At 40.9% G+C, this 22,984-nt stretch overlaps 1 protein-coding gene across 5 annotated transcripts in view; it reads left to right on the top strand.

Annotated features, from left to right (window-relative positions):
- The window catches only part of taok3a (TAO kinase 3a), a 61,992-nt gene that overhangs the window by 13,689 nt on the left and 25,319 nt on the right, over nt 1–22,984 (top strand). For all 5 annotated transcript variants that reach the window (XM_029440805.1, XM_029440803.1, XM_029440804.1 and 2 more), the window contains 9 exons: nt 8,083–8,205; nt 15,178–15,417; nt 17,992–18,063; nt 18,861–18,962; nt 19,111–19,156; nt 20,604–20,700; nt 21,628–21,741; nt 22,513–22,604; nt 22,752–22,845. In XM_029440805.1, the coding sequence (XP_029296665.1) occupies nt 15,286–15,417; nt 17,992–18,063; nt 18,861–18,962; nt 19,111–19,156; nt 20,604–20,700; nt 21,628–21,741; nt 22,513–22,604; nt 22,752–22,845 (749 nt within the window). In that variant the 5' untranslated portion in view covers nt 8,083–8,205; nt 15,178–15,285. The remainder of the gene's footprint in view (nt 1–8,082; nt 8,206–15,177; nt 15,418–17,991; nt 18,064–18,860; nt 18,963–19,110; nt 19,157–20,603; nt 20,701–21,627; nt 21,742–22,512; nt 22,605–22,751; nt 22,846–22,984) is intronic.

Raw genomic sequence — 22,984 nt, 5'->3', positions numbered from 1 at the left:
TTTGTAGCCCCATTCTGCTATCCCACAAGGCCATGCAAAATGCATGAGAGTACCAGAGAGTTTCAGTGTATGAGAAAAAAATAAGCAAACACACATAGGCATTGCACATGTACACTGCCACACACTTACATAGAGAACGCATGTAATCATTACACAAAGTGCTGTAGTCATTTAATCAGCAGTGTGCATGGACACACACACCGACAGAGGGGCTTCTACTTGTGGAAGTACACACCAGCTGATCTAGTTTCAGCTCTGTGTGTGTGTGTGTGTGTGTGTGTGTGTGTGTGTATACATGGGGAGGGCTGAGTATAGAGTGAAGTGCTACACTAAAACCCAACAGGATTTTCCAATCAAGAGCAGCAGAAAGATTAATAGAGGCCTATTGCATGTTCTGTAGTAAAAGCAGTCCAAACGAGAAATTATTAGGACTGCATTTAGAGCGTCAGCTGTCCGCAGCGATGTTGGCAACCCACCCTGAACCCCCTTGAAACACAGAGCCCGTCTCGTTTCCATGATTTGTGGGTGTGACTTTTTTACCATGTCATCACCATTCATATCATGTCAAAGCATTAATTGTCCTATGCACAGCTCAAAACAATCTAAAAACAAAGTTTTCTTTCCATAATGAAATATTAAAAAAGGGATTCAGAATGAAGCTGAGCTGCCATTAGTGGGACAGTGAGTGGTGCTCCAGTGGTGGCAGAGTCAAGGTACTACTGTCCTTGCATGTGTCCACTTTTCTCAGATAGGTTGAGTGCACCCTCATTCTGTGATCTGGTGCCAGAGACTGAGAACAAAGATTTAGACCCCTTGCCTGAGGAAGTATCTAAATCTTTTTTCGACAGCCTTCTTTCCTTAATCTGCCAAGCAAGGTTTGCCGAATTCAGAGCAAAACTGACTTCCCTCCAGACCAAAAAAAGTCAAAGCAATGAGCATGAGTCTACTCTAAATCTTTCAGCTCAGTGAATGGATTCCATGTAAGATGCCTATGCTGTGTGGATGAGACGCCCTCTCTAACTTTGCTTTCTTGGAGGGAAAACGATGATGTCATTCAATCATTAGCTGGGGCCTCACGGGATGACAGGGGATGTTGTGATTCAGGGTTATACATTTATGGCTAGGACTCAGACAGCTGTCAGCTTCATAATAGGCTGGATAAAAATGTCCGGCTGCAACCACTAGTGTATTATAGGGAGCCATTTTCTGAGGGAGCCTGTGGCTTTCAGTTGAAGAGAAGAAGACAACAAAAAAATAGATGAGCGCGTGGGGTTGTTTGTGTCAAAGTCTTCAAGTAGTTCCAGAGAAAGACCAAACACTTTGCCTTGCTCATTGAATACTTACATGACATAGTTCCTCCGTTTTTCTAATTTAATCAGTGTGATAGAAGAGCTGTAGGTGTGTCAAAGTCAAAACAAAAATGGCTGTTGATCATCATAACACTTGAAGTAAGGTAGTGGGTAATTTGACTCATCTGTAGCCTAATAATACAACCCTTTTTCCTCCTATGCCTTTTAAAAAGAAAAGAGAATGATCAGCCAAAATGAAAGAGAAAGAGAGCGGGAGGAAATTTAGCAGAGGAAACCCCAAAAAGGAAACATGCATCTAGGCCATTGAGTCATTTCCCTTGTGTTTTGCTTCTTCCTCTTCTTCTTTTTCAAATATACACTGACAGTATAAATTATGTACATCTCACCACTGGGGTTTACACAGAGTGGGAGAGGGCCCATGGGTTTTAGAATTCGGCCCCTTTTCCGCCCCTTTTTCTCCCCTGTCCCCCCAGTCTGGCCGCCCCTTCCTTTCGTTTGGGGGCCTTCTTCCCAGGCTCCCGCCCTTCGGCCCTCCCCCCTCCCCCCTTTCCCTCTTTTCGCTCCTGTTCCTGCTTCCTCCCCCCCAGCCCCCTCTCTTTCTCCCCCCCCCCCCCCCGTGGTGCCCTTTTTTTATCTCCGCCTTGCTGCGGCTCTCTTTTCCCCACCCACCCCTGCCTTTCCCGGTTCACCCCACCCCCCCCTTCTTGTCATGTGTTTGCTCCTTCCCCCCCGCTTCGTGGGTCCGGAGGCGGCGCGAGAGTGAGGGTGTGTTGTGTGTGTGTGAGTGCGTGTGCGTGTGTGTTGTGTTGTGTGCGGCGCTACCGCTTTGTTTCGCTGGTCCGGGCCCTTGATCCTCCCCTTCCTCCGTGCCCCCCCACTGCTCCTTGTAGCCCCCGTGTTGGGTCCTTCCCCCCCCGGCCCTCCCGTTATTGCTGCGTTTGTTCCCCCCCCCGTTTGTGCCCCCTCCCACATCGCACCCCGGACCTAACTCCATGTCCCCCCCTGCCCTGGGCCTCACGCCCGGGCCCCATGTCCCAATCCCGCCCTCCCCCCCTTGCTGTCCCCGCTCTTCCAGGGTTTGCACAATTATAATGTAGGATCACTGTTTTCCGCCCCCTTCCGTGTCAGAGTGCCTTTCCCGTCGTCCGATGGCCCCCTTTAACCTTACACCGCATGGGGGGCCGCGTCAACCTAATCGGACAGCGGATCACTCTCTATCTATTAATCAGAGAGAGAGACGAGAGAGAGAGAGAGAATGAGAGAGATAGAGAGAGAAAGAGAGAGAGAAAAGAGAGAGGAGAGAGAGAGAGAGAGAGAGAGAGAGAGGAGAGAGAGTAGAGAGAGAGAAAGAGAGAGAGAGAAGGCAGAGAGAGAAAAGAGAGGATGGAGAGATGAGGAGAGGAGTGAGATGAGAGAGAGAGAATGAGAGAGAGAGAATGAGAGAGAGGAGAGAGAGAGAAAGCAGAAAGAGAGAAGAGCAAAGAAAAGAGAGAGAGAGGAAGAAGAGAGAGAGAGAGCGAGAGAGAGAGGAGGAGAATAAGAGGCGAGAGAGAGCGAGAAAAGATGAGAGAGAGAGGAGAGAGAGAGAGAGAGAGAGAGAGAAGGAGAGAGAGCGAGAGAGACAAGAGGAGAGAGAGAGGAGGAGAAGAGAAGAAGAGAGAGGAGAGAGAGAGAGAGAGAAAAAAGGAGGAGAGAGAGGAAACGAGAGGAGGAGAGGAGAGAGAGAAAAAGAGAGAGATAAGAGAGAGAGAGAAAGGAGGGAGAGAAGAGAGAGAGGAGAGAGAAAGAGAGAGAAAAGAGAGATGAGAGAGGAAAACGAGAGAGAGGTAGAGAGAAAGAGAGAGAGCGAAGAGAGAGAGAGAGAGAGCAAAGAGGAGAGAAAAGGAGAGGAAAAGTAGGGAGAGAGAGGGAGAAAAAGAGAGAGAGAGAGAGAGAAAAGAGAGAGAGAGGAGAGAGAGAGAAAAAGAGAGAAGAGGAAAGAGGTAGTAGAAGAGTGAGAGAGAGAGAAAAGATAGAGAGAAAGTAGAGAAGAGAGAGGAGGATAGCGAAGAGAGCGAGAGAGAGAGTAACGACAGGGTATGAGAGAGAAGAGCTAGCAGAGAGAGACAGACAGGAGCGAGAGAGATAGAGCGAGAAGAGAAGAGAGGATGAGAGAGAGAGAGAGAGTATGAGAGAGAGAGATAATAGGAGAGATATAGAGAGAGGAGATATCTATGACGTAGAAGAGAGATATTAGTATAGATATATATATATATATATATATACAAGTAGTAGGATAGTATATATCTCACTGCTATAAAAATCCACACCATGTTGCCCTGGCAGGATAATCAGGACATAATGTGTGGTTTCTTTCTATCTCAGTGGATTAGTTTTTTTTTGTTCATCCGGGGAGAATTTCGAGTATTGTGGAAATCGCCTCATAGTTGTCTCAGCTTTATTTAAATCAACATTTCAGTAAGGGAAGTGTGATTTAAAGCACACCTACCTCCAGCATGACTCACCAAAAGCCCACCTCAGTCATCATCAGGCACTCTGGGAATCATAATGTTACATTTGTGAACATTGAGTCTCATTATTTATACTATTTTAATTCTGCTATTTTTAATGCTACTTCACACTCATGTACATCAACACTGTAAATGCTCTTGTTCTGTCTAATCTTGTACTAATTGTTATGTTTTTGCTGTGAAGCACTTCTTGTATGAAAGGTGCTATACAAATAAAGCTTATTATATTATTATCATTGACTACATTCAGACAAATCGGGACTCAAAGTTACAATAAAGACAACGTATTATAATTAGATGTGAATTTGTTTGTAGTGCTTTAAGTGTGCACATTAATTCAGATTCACAAAATGCATTCACATCTAAGAGCTAATAAGTTCAACATTTCTAATCTACGGCTGGTTACTGAGTAATTTTTCAGAAATAATTGCTCAACGGTAATTTGACGGCTGTTGTGCAAAGGGGAAAACTTCCCTTTGCACAGAATTCCCAAGGTCGTCAGGCAGGAAGTGATGTCATCACAAATACCTGAGCAACAAGTTTGTAGTTCTATTAGAATGTTTTGCCCAAGAACAGAAATGCAATACACAGTTTTGTTTCCGAAAAAAGGTTGCTTAGCAAAGTTGTGCCTCGGAAATTGACGGCTCGTGACTCAGGATTTATGATTCATATCACGAGTGTCATGTAACAGGAGGAACGGAAAGTAGGAGTTGGATATCAAGATCTTTATCATTTTCCAATGCTCCAACGGACTTTGTCAGAAAGCCTGTGGTACCACTGTACCAGGGATGATGGGATGTTGATCTTACTATATTTGTTAGAGCCTACATTGCCTGACCTTAACCCGGCAGACTTTGGAAGAAGTAAGAATTTGCTACAATAAAATGGCCTCACTCTGAAGATCTGACACTCCCTTTCTCAAGGATAGCAAAACACCACACACAAATACTTTTATTTTTCTGTAACTTTGTATGTGTTCTGCCTTTCCCATTAATGTTTCTAGTTTGTAAGGATTTAGTCCTACCAAGCTGTCTGTGAAAAGCAGCTTAATATTAACCTAAAAAAGAAGCTAGGCCTGAAAATCAAGAAGTTGTCAAATGGGTAATCGCTGGCTTTTAACTCCCGTCGCTCTCTTTTGGATTCTCTTTCTCTTTTTTCTCACCCTCTTCTTATTTTTCTCTCTCAACTCGTTCATGTCGTTACTGTTTATGACTCCATCACATCCTCTGTGCCTCTTTCTCAGCTCGTTTCTCTCGCCTTTTCCGTGTGTTTCGGTGGTTCCAGCTTCTCCAATGCCAGGATTTCTTCAAAGTGCAGCCTTGTCTCCTAAATATGACGTTCCCATACAACACAACTGCATTCAGTCAATTACTTTTTTGAGGGAAATGTATTTTGTAAAGGATTACGTTTGTTTTTGACATATCACAAATACGTTTCTAATCAAAGTAAGCGTATGGAAGAGGGATGAGTCAAACAAATACAGGACTTTCCCCCAGGGGACCGGTGTTTTTGTGTCCACATGTAAAACCAAAGGTTAACAGTGACTTTTTAAAATGTTACTTTAATCTAACTTAAATAAGGTAACAAACATACTTATTTTAAGCCAAACCATGATGTTATACTAAACCTAACCAAGTAGTTTTGTTGCCTAAACATTACCAAATTACCACATTTTGTTACAATTTACAATGTTAACCACATGTTCAAAACTGCGACTGTAATTGAGAATCCAGTAAGTTGTATGGGAATGTAATTTAGTTGGAGAAAGGGTTGCAATTAGAGGATTAGTTACTTTTCTCTGTATTAAACAATTTTGAACTCGATATTTTTGGGTTTACGTCTGACAAAACAAGACATTTGAGGACGTCACTTTGGGCTCTGGAAACTTGTGAGGGACCTGTTTTCACTATTTTCTGACAAACAATGAATCAATGTCGAAAATAATTGGCAGATTAATTGAAAATGAAAAGTTGCAGCCCTGAAAGTACTACATGTTCAGATCATTTATTTGAAATAAGATATTTAAAGGCCTTTTTTAGGATTCACTTAGGTAAAAGACACACAAACTCTCCATCTATATCTCTCTCTTGTTGGTTGGAGGAGGAGGAGGATGAGGAGGAGGAGGAGTGCAGTAACAACTTCCCCAGAGGCTCATGCAAGCGTCAGTTGTGTTATAAATCATTCAGGGACACTCAGAAGGGGCACAATACATTTTTATCCTTCTCTCATCCCTCCATCCTCTTTCCTTCTTTTATTATTGAATGATTCCTCTGAACACCCAATCTGCTGTGCGGCATGATCAAAAAGAGAGAGGAAGAGGAGGTCTAGGGGACGGACGGGACGGGGAGTGAAACCAATAAGACAAGATGGTAGGGGGGAAAATTGATGCAATGGGAGCGCTAGACAAGAAGAAGAAATTAGCTATTCCAGTTTGATTCAGGAATTTAGTGTCTCAAAGCAAATGTCACAGGGTCATTTATGGAACTGTACTTCCTGATTGTCAGGCCGCTTGTGGACAACAGTTGGTTTTATTGTGTGCTGGTCTTGTAAACAACGGCGTGTATAGTTCAGGGTCAGGTTGTGTTAGCTGATAATGTTGTGGATGCTGCCCCACCTGCTTGTCAAAACGACACACAGTCCAGTAGCTGAGAGCGCTCTGCTGTCAGAACAACTCACTTAGATTTGTTGATGTGTATGTCTGGGTATACCGTGTGTATGACACTGTGTGTGTATGTGTGGGAGAAAGCAAAACATTGAATTTGTGCTTGCTTGCGGGTGTGTGCGCGTGAAAGCTTGTGTTTATGCACAGCACTATGTGTAAAGTCCTTGAACTCATGTATTTGAAAGAGGAACAAAGAGGATGTGTTCGGCTGTAAACAGGAGGCATTTCCCTTGTATAAAATGCCAAGACATTAAGTTTGAGATGCTGTCTCCCCAATGCATTCTGGGATAGACATTGGGCTCCCTGTGACCCTGAATATGGACAAGCAGATTTGAAAAACATCCATTAACTATGTTAATTATGGTTCCTGGATCTTACTATCGCATACTATATATACTGATACATGATCAGATCCATGTGCAGTGTATTATAACCACCTGACTGAGATAACTAACAACCTTTACACTGTACTGGTGATACTGTTAGTGGCAATACTTCTACATTGCCTCTGAACTTCCTGTTGTGGAAGTTGTATTGTCGTCTTACCTGAAGCTGATAAAAGAAAGGAATGCTGTTGAAGATAATTACTGACCTTCATTAAAGAGATTTTCATTGGCTGTTATTACACCATATGCTATTGTGAGGAAATCCAAAAAGTCTTTCCTCTTTTGTGCCGCAAAGTGGCGACTCTCTCAAATATCTTACAAAATCCGACTCTGTGGCACATGATATAAAATATATAGTTTCAGTACAGATGCTTGTAGAGGCTGCTAGTCTTGTCAGTAATGTGCTTGTGTTTGATTATATTTCATTGAAAAAGGCTAATTTAAGAGAGGAAAAAGAAGGGAAAACAAACTTTATTTAGGCTTTTAGGTATTTGCAGAAGTTGCATTAGATCCTAATCCGTGCGAAAAAGACACAAGTGAAAATCACATATTTAATAAGAGGTTGACGTATAATTACAGTACGTTACAGTTAAGGCTGCAAGCCTGCAACTAATGATGATTTTCATTGTAGATTAAACTCCCTATTTCTTTCTCAATTAAGCCTAATATACGAATTTTTTTGGTTTATGTATTTTTTGTCGGGTTTTGCAGCGGATAAAATACAACACTAATAAAAAAATAAATGAGACTTACTGAACACTGTTATTGTCTGCATTGTCTCTGTTGTTTTTGTTTATTTAGATCAGTTAAAATGTCTGCAGTGCACTTATTTTAAATCAATAAAACAATTATCAACTAAATACATTTCTACAGTTTATTAAAAAGAGAAACTTTGTAAAGGTGCTTTTAACAAAAGCATTTATCGTCTTGAACCTCGTGAGCACAGACATCGGGTAATGGCATTGGCCAAACTAATGCCATTTTTGTACCGTTAATCTCAATCAAGTAGTTGTAACCAGTGAATTATTCTTATAAAAAATTACTTGAATGATTAAACGATTATCAAAATAGTTGCTGATTATTTTTCTTTTGATCTAATAATCCACTTATTTCAGGTTTCATCACAGCCACTGTTTTCTGATGTATTTAACTTTAACATACTCTTAATCCAAGCATCTAACCCTTCTTTTGTTTCTTCCTCTCTCTTACCTCAGGTACAGTATTATTCCCGTCATGAGGAAAGTCGGAGAGAGGTCAACTCTGACTTAAACCAGAGAGAGAGAGAGAGAAAGAGAGGGAGACAGAGGCTTGTCTGACCCTTGACATATTTCCTACAGGTAAGTTATACACATTTGTCTGGTCTATTATTGTTCTGCATCAGGGCACGTCATCATCATCATGCAACTTCCAGCATGCAAATAAGTTAGTGTGTGTGTGTGTGTGTGTGTGTGTGTGGACTGTAAACTGGGTCTTGTTAGCCTCATCATGAAAGCTTGCTGCCCTGCCGGCTCTCTGATACATAGCAGCTAACCCTCTGTCACACTGTATTACAGCCGAGTCTGAAAGGAGGCAAAGTTTCTCTGGCCTGTACTGTACCGTGGCTTTCTCAAGTTGCCCATGTTTGAGTCCCTGTGTATGGGGATCGCTGCAACATAACTATTTGAGGTTGCTTGTTGGCATCGTGCAGGAAAATAAATAGTTGGATATGTTAAACTTGAATCCTGCCCAAACCAGTTTTACGAGTTTGATCGTTCATGTTACACTTTACATTTGCTTTTTGCAGCTACACCTCTTAATTTCTTGTAGCCGAGTAAAGACGTTGGTCATTGGGTTCATTAAATGACTAGAAATTAAATATTGCTGTTGAATGAAATGCAGGTATTTGTTTGATACCTTTTTTTATAAATTTCCTGTTTTTGCTTTTTCAGTTTTGACATGTTTAGCTTCAATTTTTCATTGAAAGCTGTCTTACTTGGGCATCTTTAAAGCTCTAGTGATTAAAGGAAGCCTGAGGTTTGTCCTTGGTTTTGGAGTCTTTTGTGAATTGGGTAATAATGTAAATCCTTCTGTCAATTTGTCATCATCGCACAGAGAGCCAACACCAATCATTGTTTCAATTCAGTGGGAAGGCAGGCGAGCGTGTGTAAGTGTACATTCTGTGCCATGGGCAAATCTTGCCACTGAGTAACACCATGAGTGGGAAAAGAGCTTGTGGGGATGGGGTGTGTTGGAGGGGAGCAATTTGTGATACAGAAGGTGCCTCCGAGCAACACAAAGGCTGATTTGAAATGTCTGGACTTCCCCTCACTTGCAGGCTGGTGAACTTGTGTGGTGATATAAGAATAACATGCAACCACCTACCTAAGTGTTACGCCCTCCACTTATGATCAGTTGTACTGTAGGTACTTTTGTAGAGAGCAGCATTGTTTACCATCTGCTAATTATATTCTTGTTAAGGCCATGGTGTGATTAGAAGGAAGCGTTGTACCGTTCTGGAAAATCTGGCAAACAGAGAATGAATTGAAATGACTATTGCCGGTCGCTTTCAGGTAACAGGCAGCTGTCATGTCATTGTTAGTAAAAAAAATAAAAATAAAGTGACAGGCAAATAAAGTCAAAGTAAAAACTTACTGGACTTTGAGCGCAGTAGCGAGATGTATAAGCCGAGCAGCCTGCAATGCCCAAGGTCCCACTGATGTTTATGATTAAATATAAAGTGGCTTAGGATCTTCGTCTGAGGGTTTCATATTAGAATAATGATAGAAGTATAATACTGAGCTGCTCAAAGTAATGGGACGTTTTACTATGAATATCAAATAAATAAATCTATTTAAATTTTACTCTCTTCACACATCCTGCACAAAGTGTGGATACTGGTCATAAACATACTCCACTTATATGTATTGTGCTATTAAGGTTGTGTGTGACTGTGTGTCTGTGTACATGGATAATACGTATATCCTATCCATGCATCCACGCAATGTGTATTGATTCACAGGAGGAACAGCCATTGATAAGAAACAACCGTATCACATTTGCCCCTTTTTTTTAAATTGGCTTGTCATCACCATGCAACCCCGGCATTGTGCATTTAAATAGGCTTCTATATAATTCATAACGAGGTTGACCCATTTAATGTCTTGCAGAAGACATGCACAACGGTACACGTCACACACACGCATGCAGTACTCTCCAGGGACCTTGCTCTCTGGTTAGATGTAAGGCTCTATCTTCTGGCAGTCTTTAAGTTTTTATTAGACAGGATTATTGAAGTGGAGGGATTTTATTTTCTTTCTCTTTTTTCTTTTGTGTGTGATCCAGGCTTCCTTGCACACTCATACAGATATGTGCACCTTCACACCTTCCCTCTCACACACACACACACACACACACACACACACACACACACACACACACACACACACACACACACACACACACACTGAACTGAAAAGCTCTAAGCCTGCTCTCTGTAATGTCATGATATAACTGAATCATTACGTAATTCTTATTCTTTCTCTCTTATACACATACTGTCCTCACACTATGTCTCAACGCACAATTTAGCCGTTTTACCAGTTATTTTTTTTCCATTTCTGATTAGAGCTGGTGATTTTAATCCCAGTAAGAATTCCCACAGTCTGCCTAATTCCTGTTCCTGCCTAAAGCTGGTAGGGGGGCCAGTAAGCCGCTAAACCCCCTGGCTATACACGCACACACACATAAACTGACACACGCATATGGACACTTGTGTGCTCTCACTGGCGTAAGGCGTATATATATTTACTTGCACTCTCATAAGAGTTTAGAATACAGGCTAACCCAGGAGACTGAGTGCGAGCCAATGATAAGAAAATCACATTTTCTTGCTTGTCACAGCTTTTCTTTTTAAAACTAAATGATCAAAGAGAAATGAAAGCAAAATGTTATAGAAGTGTTATAGAAAAGGAGTTATGAGACGAGACTGAAGGAACTCCTGTAGGAGGAGGGAGAATTAGATCAATCCACTTTGAAAATGTCCACACATGTTGTTTTGTATCAAACTCGATCGAACCCATCTCAGTGAAGGATGTTTTCATTCACCCATGTTGTCCACAAAGGCAAAAATGATTATGTCATCTGATATGATCTTCTTTTCTGTCTTATATGTCAGACCTGTTAATTCCTGGGTTCTTGCACTTGAGAGAATTAATGCAAATTCAACTATCCGAACATCTTTTTCTAAATCCTCACAATATTTTTCTGCACCTCAAATAAATTAAAAATAAGAACTTTCGATAGTTTTTATGCAATTCTAGAATTATACAGGAAACACAACCATACATTATTTTAACAAGTTGTGTTGACGTGTGAAGTTTTTGTAAAATTTATATTTTTCAGCTCACTATCTGACTCTGTCTGAAACAATGTCCTTTTTCCTTCTAAATACATATCAAACTAAATCAATAATAAATGTTTTTTGTCCAGAACTGCCTTTATACTCACCTCACCTACTTCTCACCTTGTTAAACTTTTATTTGTATTTATTTTATACACATATACTTGTTGTTCTTGTTGTTGTTCTTCTTCTTCTTGTTGTTCTTGTTGTTCTTGTTGTTCTTGTTGTTCTTGTTCTTGTTCTTGTTCTTGTTGTTCTTGTTCTTGTTGTTCTTGTTCTTGTTCTTGTTCTTGTTGTTCTTGTTCTTGTTGTTCTTGTTCTTGTTGTTCTTGTTCTTGTTGTTCTTGTTCTTGTTCTTGTTGTTCTTGTTCTTGTTGTTCTTGTTTTTGTTCTTGTTCTTGTTCTTGTTCTTCTTGTTCTTCTTGTTGTTCTTGTTGTTCTTGTTGTTCTTGTTGTTCTTGTTCTTGTTCTTGTTGTTCTTGTTGTTCTTGTTCTTGTTCTTCTATAATTGGCCAAGAGCAGACAATGGGATGTCCCATTTAAATATGTCTGTTGCAGCACATGGTACAGAGCCATATCTGATGGACTTGGTCCTGCAACAACATGCTGGTACATCAATTAGTCATAACAGCACCAACAGGAGCCCTGGGGGTGGGAGGGTGTACAGTATTTGCTTGTTTGTGTGTTTCTTGTGTAAGCATGTTGAACTTTGGCCCACAGCATATGTTCATGTACAGACACAACCATCACAGAAGTCTAAGACTTACTTGCCTTTGTGAAATATAAGATACTATGATGAAACTAGAAAAAAAGTTTGTTTTTAAATGTATTGCCCAAGAAATTTCCAAAGTTTTAGATATTCGCTATCAAGTAGCATTCTTTTTTTTTATTGCCCTTCAAATATGTTGAATTAGAGTGTGCATGTGTGCGTGCCGGATTATCATAAATCGTATAATCTCTTTTACATATAATTTGTTTTCATGATAGTTTATTGTTTATAGCAATAATTTAACGCCATTACCCACCCCCACAGCAAACCACACACACGCCGTGTAATTTACTCACTCGATCACCACTGCGTGCATGCAAGGCACGCTAATGCACACCTACACATAAGTACTGCGTCATGCATTTGCGTGTGGTAGTACACATGTAGTAAAGAATTCACACGCCGAGCGTTAAATCTGTCTAAGCCATTTGCCTAATCAGCTCTCTCAGCACAATACCATTCGTAGACACACACACACACACACACACACACACACACACACACACACACACACAGTAAACCGTCCAAACACCAGGCTTTGCCAGACTAGTGCCAGCTTTACCAAGCTCCCTGTGTTACAACCTGTTGTTGCCACATTGCATCACTTCACACATCTTAGAGAAGGAAGAGTGAAAAAGAGGGTGAGAGGGAGGTGTGCAGAGTCTCCAGAGTCATCACATGACATCAGTGTTCATTTGCTCCATTTGTATCTCTTTTACTCATCCACCGACTCCTTCCATCATTGAAGTTTAGATCTGTTTTTAAAGCTCCTTCACACGCAGTGAAAACTCTCTCTTTTTCTGTTTGTCTCTCTCTATGGGTGTGCTTTTGGTGCGTTTGGTGCGTTTTTGATAAGGAGAGCTCAAGTAAGAGAGAGGAGAGACAGACAGCGCTGATGCAACCAGGAGACACACATACACAAATTCACTAAACACAGGTGGTCACACACACAAGCACATATTATTATATACCCACACATAAATACAAATAGAGCCACTGCATGATTTTCTTGCAAGGTCAGTTTTTTGTTTTTGCGTTGGTACTATGTCAACAAAGAAACTTTCAGTGCTAAAGTATTTGATCAGATATCTTTAGAACCAGAATTACGCAAAGCATTGTAGCATTGAAAGCCATACAACCGCAGAGATAAATACTTAATAGCAGTGTGACCAAGAGCCTTTCATTGAACTGCTAGTAACCATGAATAATATATACAAATATCTGCAACCTACAGGTTGAATGCATGTGCGGTACTCTACAGTTCATTCATCATCCATCACAGACGAGGAGGTCTCGGCTGAAGGCTTCATGCTTCTCAAAAATACCTCGGTGACCAAGATATGCCTTAAGGCAATAAGCATGTAATGCACATGTATATGTGATCTTTCACGTTATGTAAGCGGGTAAACTGAAACCATGCCTGTTGTTGTTCATGTGGCAACGCATGGTGGTTTCCAAGACATTTCTAGGGCATTCTTAGAGAGAAATCAAAGCCATGAAATTGTCTTTAGTCAGGCTGCAGTACAGCTGTTTCCATCCCCAATGCTGATATGTTATGTTATAGCAGCTTTGTAGTTTGTAGCAGGTTTGCATGATGAATCTGGAGATCTTTCCATGTACAGAAGATCACAAGAGTGTGTTCTTGTTGACATTTACTTGGCCAACGCACTGCTCTCACCTGCTGTAGGGATGGCTGATATGAAAATAAATAGTTTAGTCACAACCTTGATGCTCATCATTACCAGCTTTCAGAATCAGTATTTTCAAATGTCTACGGGGTAACAAAAAACATTTTACAAAACATAATGTGATGTGCAGATATTTATAGCAAAATATAACCGTCCCATTGAGATACAAGGAGACAAAGTTTCAATCGGGTCATCGTTCAAATTTCTCAATGAAATAATCCATATTTAGAATCCCATACCTATAGTAATCCCAACAAAACTACGAGGTTGCCATCTTTCTACATCTGGTGCCATGGAACAGAGGGCACATGACTTTGCCTTTAAGATATTTTTGGAGTGGATGTGATGGCTTAAACCCCTTTAAGAGCAGGGGATTAGGATGATGCTGATGCTTAGTGTCTTGGCCTGTGTGCCTGTGTGTCTTCCTGCCTCTGCCTGTATGTCAGCTTGCCCTGTGTGGGGCTGGCCTTTGTGCACATCAGCCAGATGCAGCAAGCACATCTGGCTCCAGAGATTTCATGGTACACAGCGAGAGAGAGAGAGAGCGAGAGAGAGAGCGAGAGAGAGAGCGAGAGAGAGAGCGAGAGAGAGAGAGAGAGAGAGAGAGAGAGAGAGAGAGAGAGCGAGAGCGAGAGAGGTGCAGCCAAGCTAACTGGAGCAGGGTGTACATGCTTGACGGGTTGCAGCCTTGTGATACAACACATTTAACATTAGTGTCTGTGCATCTGTGACTAAGCTTCAGCTGTCAAGTAGGGGTATAAGAAAAATATCGATACACTGGAGTATTGCAATATTATGTTTTGTGACACCATATCAATTCTTAAAAACACCATCGATTTTTGATTAACAGTTTACCTGCAAAGACTTGTGGCAGACAGTGGCTCATTTTGTGTTCTAATGTTGGAAGTGACGGGGACTGCAACTGTAGATCCCACTGTTCTGATTGTATAAAAAAAGCAAATGTTTGTACTCATTTAAATCTTTATATTAATGACCGCTGTATATTGTACGTATCGCATTGTACGTGGGTGCGTGTGTGTCAATGTTTATGTGAGCAAGTGTGACTGTGGATAAGCAGCAGGACTACACAGCTAGTCGTCATCCTATGTCTTTTTGTCAACTGTCCATGAGAACACACACACACACACACACACACACACACACACACACACACACACATGAATGTGGATATTTTTTGAAGGGGCTGTGAATTAACATGAGATCAAACAGTACCTGGATGATGCATTCTAATATTCCACTATTCCAAATGTACGGGTGATTTGTGTGTGTCAGTGTAATGTAATACTTTAGCACGAATGTTATTAGTTTAACAGAGCAATTAATATAACACAGAATATATGAATAGTAATCCAGTCTACATGCTGTTTCTGAAAGTTTAAATGTACTTTGGTCAGGTAAAAATTGTCTTGCGCACAGGAAGTAATGTCACAATCTTATCTATTCTGTTTCCCAGGTCTAGCTGGCCAATGCCGGGCCCGTCGTGGACGTCTGGTGGCGGCAGCAGCAGCAGTAGTGTGTATGTGAGCGTCGTCCCCGGCGCCTAGCTCATGTCCAGCCCATAATGCCGTCATCCACACGGAAAGGAGTGCCGAAGGACCCTGAGCTGGCTGACCTCTTCTTCAAAGATGACCCCGAGGATGTCTTCTGTGACCTGCACGAGATTGGACATGGCAGCTTTGGGGCCGTCTACTTTGTAAGTGCCAACTCCTGATTTTTGGGTGCTTTCACAAGCCATGAAGGTTCTGGAGAGTTTGAACACTGATTGAAGGACTTCATCTAAACCGAGGACATTGACATTTTATACACATTGTGTACAAAATAAAAAATATAAAGTTATGACTATATTATCAAGACATTTCAGATGATGATCAGGAAAAATGGTTTGTCAGGCATTTACTTCTGTACCAGACATTTTGTATTGAGTCTCACTCAATCATATTCAACACCATTTGACGGCATTACAAGCCTGTTCAGACAAAGTTCATCAATTAAGTATGACTGGACCTTGAAGGCATTGAAACGATTTGAAAGTTAATGGCTTGTAGAAGTAAATCATCAAAGATGTAGTGGTGGAATGTATTGGCTGTCCATTTAGCTAGAGTTTCATAGTTAAGAAAGAAAGACGGCATGTGAATGAGGGGCTGGACCATTAGAGATACTTAATACTGCCATTAAGAAAGGCACTCTAAGCCCTTTACTACGCAGTGCTTATTAATACACGAGTATCACTTTGATTTATTTATGAGCAAGTCACCCCTTATCGATTCATTGATTTGTACACATGTTGTAAGTGTAGCCCGGTACATTATGGCTCTTTGAATGCAATTAAGTGGAGACGGATTCCCTCTCAGCACTTTCTCTGTAGCCTTTCTTATTAATCTCATCATCGCTAATTACTCATCAGGCCTTTGATTCTAAAGCTGCGTGGAGGGGGGGTTGAAACCATACCTCATCTCTCTGCTCTCTCTTCTCTTCTCTTCTCTTCTCTTCTCTTCTCTCCCCCTCCCCCCTCCAGATGCAGGGCTGGAGGTGATAAGCCTCCTCCCTCCCTCCCTCCCTCCTAAAACAGCTGTTTCCTTGGTATAGAAAAACAGAAGCTGTCGATAGTGGGGCAGGATTTTCTTGGCTGGCAGGGCTTTACCATCCTCTTCTATCCCATCTCATTTACACGCTCACACACACACACACACACAGCCCCAATACATCCCTACTAACCCTGGTGCCCATGTCCGTCTGGCTAACAGTCTCCAGTGTGCGTCTAAATCCTGCTCTGATGCCAGCACTGTGCTCACTGACACACTTATGCTGTCCGCATTACAACTGGTACGCTACTAGCTTTAGCTGTTAGCCAGAGCAGCTTTAGTGAAAGTAGCCTAAAAGATATACTGTACATTTTCTTCAAAGTTTAAATACTGAAATGACTGATATGCTAACAAATACAAGAGGATACATGTCTACATATAGCAAATTACACATTATGAAATTGATTAGCATGCTGGTGTAACAAATAAATAACAATAAGCTTTGACCTTGTTGTATTGTCTGACCTTTAAGCAGTAAAGTCTGCAATACTAGTACTGTAAAAGATAGCTGCAGGTTAAGTGCGCGATAGAAGGGAGAGGTACAGATGCACAGTGTTTCCTTTTGTAGATGCGTGCATCTTCTCTTCATTGTTACTTTATATGCATGCTTAGTCAAAGAAATGTATTCAAGTGCACAGTATGTGCATCCATAGTGTATGCATGTTAAGATTAAAGAGGAACTCCATTATAGAAGCGAACACGGGGAATTCCCCCTGCTGCGTATGCAGGCCCACACACATCACTACAGTGTATGTTGAATGAATTAGCCTCTTGTAATTATTGATGCACCTCCTTTCTTCTGCAATGACAATTAGCCTGAATGTATTTCAATATTATAGCCTTACATGCTTTTTTCTATACATTACACCAGAGGGAACAGCTATTATGCATAAACTGACAGGCAATCATAGGGATCAAATTAATCTGAAAACATAATCAAATAGGAATACTCTGTAATTCCATTTGAATCTCAACATGAAATTCCCATTCATTTGTAAGTGGGATGAGGCGGAGATATAAGGGCTTAGGCTGAGCTGCTGCGTAGCTGTTCCTAAGGCCAAATGCCTTTGAGGTTAACACCACGGGTTTAGCGTGGACATGTGGATGGGCACAGTCAACTCTAACTCTAACAGTAGCTGCAGAACAACCACATATCACTTACCCGCAGGCTTCCCCTAATCACGTGGTTCAGTGCCTTGATCAGGCGGAAATTTGTTTATATTCAAATGAGAGAATCTGTCAGTGCCGTATCACTCTGTTGTAACACATTACACGAGTTGATAACACTTTAACCTCCTATAAGTATACAAACATTTAATACATGGTTTGTAACACACTATCATGTAGTTGCAAACAGATACACGTGGTTATTTACATTTGTCAACAACTTTAACCCCTCCTGTGGAGGCTGGTGTATAATCAGATAATGAATATTATTAAATGTTTATATAGTGCTTATAAATGCTAAACAGATGAGAGTTGCAGAATTACTTCTCCATTTGGAGAATCTTTTCCCCGCTGTATTACTTGTGATGCTTTTGTATAAATGTGTGAAACTAAATGTTAAAGATTAAACTTAACCAGTGTGTTATATCAATGTGTGTAAGTTAATAATTTACTTATGCCAATTTTGTTATAGTGTAATCTGATCTGATAATCTGATCACTCTGTATTTTTTTCTCCAGGCACGTAACTCCTACTCTAACGAGGTGGTGGCCATCAAAAAGATGTCCTATAATGGCAAGCAGACTACCGAAGTAAGAAAGACTATCACACACAGGAGACATTCCAAACTTTGCCTTTAAAACTAAGGTGCCACTGTAAATGGATCAGGTGGTGGTTGAATCATACCTCATTGTCACACGGACATTTGTTTAGATAACCTTTATTTCACAAATCCAGAAAACAGTGAGAGCAAGTGCTCAAAATGCAAAAAAGTAATTCTCTAATGACATTCACCCAAAGCCTGACCGTAAGCCTGTGAGACTGTGAGATGTCTCATTTGTGATGGTTAGTTACCCTAAAGGAACAAAAAAGAATGTGAAAATCATTAAAAAATAATTACTCACCAGCAGATGCAACGTTTGGAGCAAACATGTGCCGCCCTCAAGCAAACCACTGAAAAAGTTTAGGCACAAGCGTATTTCAGAAGGCGTCCTATGTGATCACAGCTTACGCTTCAGCTGAACTCAAGGCCACATCTCTGTGGTTTAGTAAACTTTCTTCTTTTTATAAACCTTTAAGTGATGGTTTTATGTGATGGCTAGTGCACATTTCTCAGACTGCTCCTAACTAGCGGATGCTTTCGGTTGCTATAAAAAAACTCTTCTGTCGAGCAGAGAGCTACTTTTCAATTTTTGCATTTTAGTTTACATTTATCTTGGTGCAGTGCTATTGAAAAAACACTCCTGTCTGTCTATATACATGTAAAACATGAATACCTGTTAAAGTGCTGCGCCATTGCAATCAAAGTCACAGCAATGCCCACTTAAGTGTTACTGGGATTGTACCTGTAGTGTGTAACCGTCTGTGTGTCTGAATTTGTTTTCGGCAGAAGTGGCAGGACATCATCAAGGAGGTCAAGTTTTTGGGACAGCTGCGACACCCAAACACAATTGAGTACAAAGGATGCTACTTGAAAGACAACACTGCCTGGGTTAGTAGATCCGTCTCTTTCCCTTTGTCCCAGTTCCAATCTTTGTTTCAGTCTTGCAAGCGTCCTCTCTGTCTTTTTTCTTTTTGTCTTTGTCCATTAATGATGGAAAACACACCATGTGAATAGTTGTCACTGTATTCTGTTTCAGCTGGTGATGGAGTACTGCCTGGGCTCCGCATCAGATTTATTAGAGGGTAAGAATATTTGTATTAATGCCTAATGTGCACACGCACATTTAAACGTTTACAATTATAAAACTGTTTAATTGTCTGTATCGGGGTGTTTTATATTGCATTTTTTTCAAGTCACTTCACCCAGAGATAGTTTTTACAGCTTTTTTTTGTGTGTTATTGTACGGATTAAAGATACAAGATATCACGTGTTAATTACTTAACTTTAGTTAGTTTATGTAGACATGAGGTACTACCAGCTATCAGATTTCTGCATTTACCTCATAAAACCTCATGTTCTGTGCTCGTTTTCTGTGACTATTTGTCATCATTTACACATGTAAACCAAAAAACAAACAAAACTCCAAAACAAAGTAATCGATACATGGTCTTGGAGTAAGATAATACAATATATCTAGTCGCTCGTACCTTAATTCAGCGTGGTTATGTGGTCCAACTTGTGTTGTTACTCTTCATGGTTGTTACGATGGATTCATACAATTTACAGTGATGGAAGATCATATCTGTGTTACTTAGATGTGGTTCTAGCTTAACTACTTTTTCTAAACACCAAAGAACATTTTCCAGTTTTCAAAGCTTCTCCCTCTCAGCATTCCCGATCTGAACCGTATGTGTTATTTTAAGCACCTATGTGTGTACTCGTCACTGACGCAGATGCACAGTCCTGACAGTTGGCCCTGGCCTGTTTTTGGGACTTTATGAAATTTCTCGGTCATAGTTCTGCTGTGACCTTTCCCTTGGCACGTAATCTCTCTGTTACTGCAACAGTCTACAGCAGGGGTATTCAACTAACATTCAAAGAGGTCCAGTTAGAGGAAAATTTCCACGAGCAAAGGTCCGGAGCATCATAATGTCTAATTTCCGTTATGAATTAGTGTGATATATATTGAAGCAGCCTAGTAGCTGTATCAACGTATGCGCAGGAATGCGCAGATTTGATTGGCTGAGTAGCATCATGTGAGATGGCTTAAAGCGCATGTAATTGGTCTGTGAGTTTCCTGAACCGCTAAACCAGTGCCGTAAATACGAGAAAAGCTGCGCCGGTTAAAATAGAAGCGCCCCGTCAAAATTGAAACTCCCTCAATAATTTATTGATTATAGGTCCGGGTCCGGATAGGTCTGGGTCCGGACTCGGACCGCGGTCCGCCTGTTAGTGACTCCTTGTCTACAGGGAGCCCATATCACAGCTGTGTATTCATATGGTAGATGCCAAGACACTACTTTCTTACTGCTATATCAGCAGGGCAGATTTCCATAGTTTTTATTTTTTTATTACTGAAACTGTGATGTTTTGGTTGCCAGGACTTTGATCATGTTTAAAGTCTGCACTTCATATATTATACTATATTCCGAAGCTTTATTTATTAGGAAGGCCTTTCGTAGAATACACTTCAATATTATATAATTAAAGGGTTTCTTCTAATTCCCACTCTGCTAATTTCTTCCCAAGTTCATAAGAAACCACTGCAAGAGATGGAAATTGCTGCCATTACCCATGGTGCCTTGCTAGGACTGGCTTACCTACATTCCCATAATATGATTCACAGGTGAGTCAGTTTGTTCTTTAGCTCCAAACATTTCCCAACAGGAACAAAGTGACTTAAGCAATAACATGATAAGAAGGTAAGACAAGATGTTCTCTCTTTTATTGCAGAGTTAACTAATTAAGCTGTAAAACCTCATCTCTTTACTTACCTTTGGTCCTTGTTGAACATTGTGTTGAACCACCATCCTGTCTCACTGGTGTCCACAATATTATCTTTTATGGCAGACAAATATGATAAGAATCCAACAATGGTGCTGTATGAATCATTTTGACTGTTCTGTCTCATCATCGCTCTCTTTGCACCATTGTAAAAATGACATAAAATCCATTAAAAATAGAAAGGCACTCGGAGAGCGCAGACCTCTGCCAAGGCCAATGCTGCATTCATGTGCTCCTCGGATGGTCCAATATCCAGATTTTGGAACGTCGTTCTTCCAACTTCGGTGACTTCATGTGCAAAGAAAATGTGTTGTATTTTATTGTTCCGAGCGTTTAAACAATACGTTAATAGCGGTTTCCTTGAATTTTCCCGATTGGGACCAAATGTTTCTGATTATTCCGACAACACATGAATGCAGCACAGATGTCCTATCTTGTAATGGTAGCAAAAGTGAAAAATAATGCGTGTATGTGCCGCCCCGTGATTCAGATCTTCATTGGCCCATGCTGCACCCTTCTATCAAGTTTCATGAAAATCATGCCAGTATTTTTTTCCGTAATCCTGCTGACAGACAAACTGAGAGGAAAACATAAACTCCTTGGCGTAGTTAATGAATATATCGCATCTATAAATACAGCACACCAGTGACCAGTTCGTCAAGATTGAGGGAAAAGCATAATGCATAATACATCCTTGGAACTGATGTGGTTTCTCTTGGCTGCTATGCCTAAATATGCTCACTCTGTTCATCCCCCTCTCCCCACCCAGAGATGTGAAAGCTGGTAACATCCTGCTGACTGAGCTGGGTCAGGTCAAACTGGCCGACTTTGGCTCTGCCTCCATTGCCTCACCTGCCAACTCCTTTGTGGGAACACCTTACTGGTCAGTATACACAAGAGGAGACATGGACATATGGTGGGGCACACAGAAGACCACACAGGACTACATGTGCTGAGAAGACCAACGAAAAGTGGAATATTTTTGTTGGTGTTTTTCTTTAGTGTCTGCTTCTTTTGCATAGAAATCACAAACAATTTTAAACGGTTAGCTGCTTTGTATGGCTTTCATTTGTGTTCGCAGTGAGTGAGTTCTTCGTGTTGTTGCCCCTGAGTCACTTTTACATAGAAATAACAACAGAAATGTTAAGTCGGAGTTTTTTTCTAAAGATCCCTGTTTACATTTCTTTTTATTATTTATTGCATTCATGTGCTCCTCGGAGAGAATGGACAACACTTTTCCTCATTCGTATCGTTAGTTTTTAACCCGCTGCTGTTCTCCAGCAGTGACAGTGCTCCCTCTTGCACACCAGTCTGAAAAGGGCTTAGGCTGTCCTGAGACATAAACCTATCTATTATATATTGTTACAGAAGCTGCTAGATAGAAATCATCAGCTCTACCTTACCCACCGCAATACTCCCTCACACACATCATGCAGCTTTGCTGGTGAATGAATTACATAAACAGCTGGACCAGTGTTTAGTTGTCACACTCCGCGTTTACAGAAACGCACACATATTTTCCTAAAACTGAGCTGCTATCACAGCATACCAGAGTCTTTAAAAGCTCTGAGGGGCTTAGCAGATTATAACATTTTCATGGATTTTACCCCATACTTAATAAACTATGCATGTTTGTGCATTTGCATGTCCCCAGGATGGCCCCGGAAGTGATCCTAGCCATGGACGAGGGTCAGTACGAGGGAAAAGTGGACATCTGGTCCCTGGGGATCACCTGTATTGAACTGGGTGAGCATTCATCTAGTTAAAGAATGCATATATAAGCTAAGTTAGTTGAATCTAGTTGAATCTGCCTCATTCAAGGAGGAGAAGTTTGGCACTGAAACATGACTTTTTCTTTTATATTTCTCTGACTCCCATCTTTTCTTATTTTAGCGGAGCGCAAACCGCCCTTGTTCAACATGAATGCCATGAGTGCCTTATATCACATCGCACAGAACGACTCTCCCACGCTACAGTCCAATGAGTGGTGAGTTAAAAACATACCCTTCAGTTTATTTATTTATTTTTGTTTCTTTTATTATCCTTTTAATTAAAAGTCTTTGCAGAATGCTGTTCAATATGTGATCCGACAAACTGCAAAATGTTTAAAAAAAACACCAAGATAT

This window comes from Cottoperca gobio, chromosome 9 (assembly GCF_900634415.1).
Source record: "Cottoperca gobio chromosome 9, fCotGob3.1, whole genome shotgun sequence".
Taxonomy (NCBI): Eukaryota; Metazoa; Chordata; class Actinopteri; order Perciformes; family Bovichtidae; genus Cottoperca; species Cottoperca gobio.
This window is presented reverse-complemented; position numbering and strand designations above follow the sequence as displayed.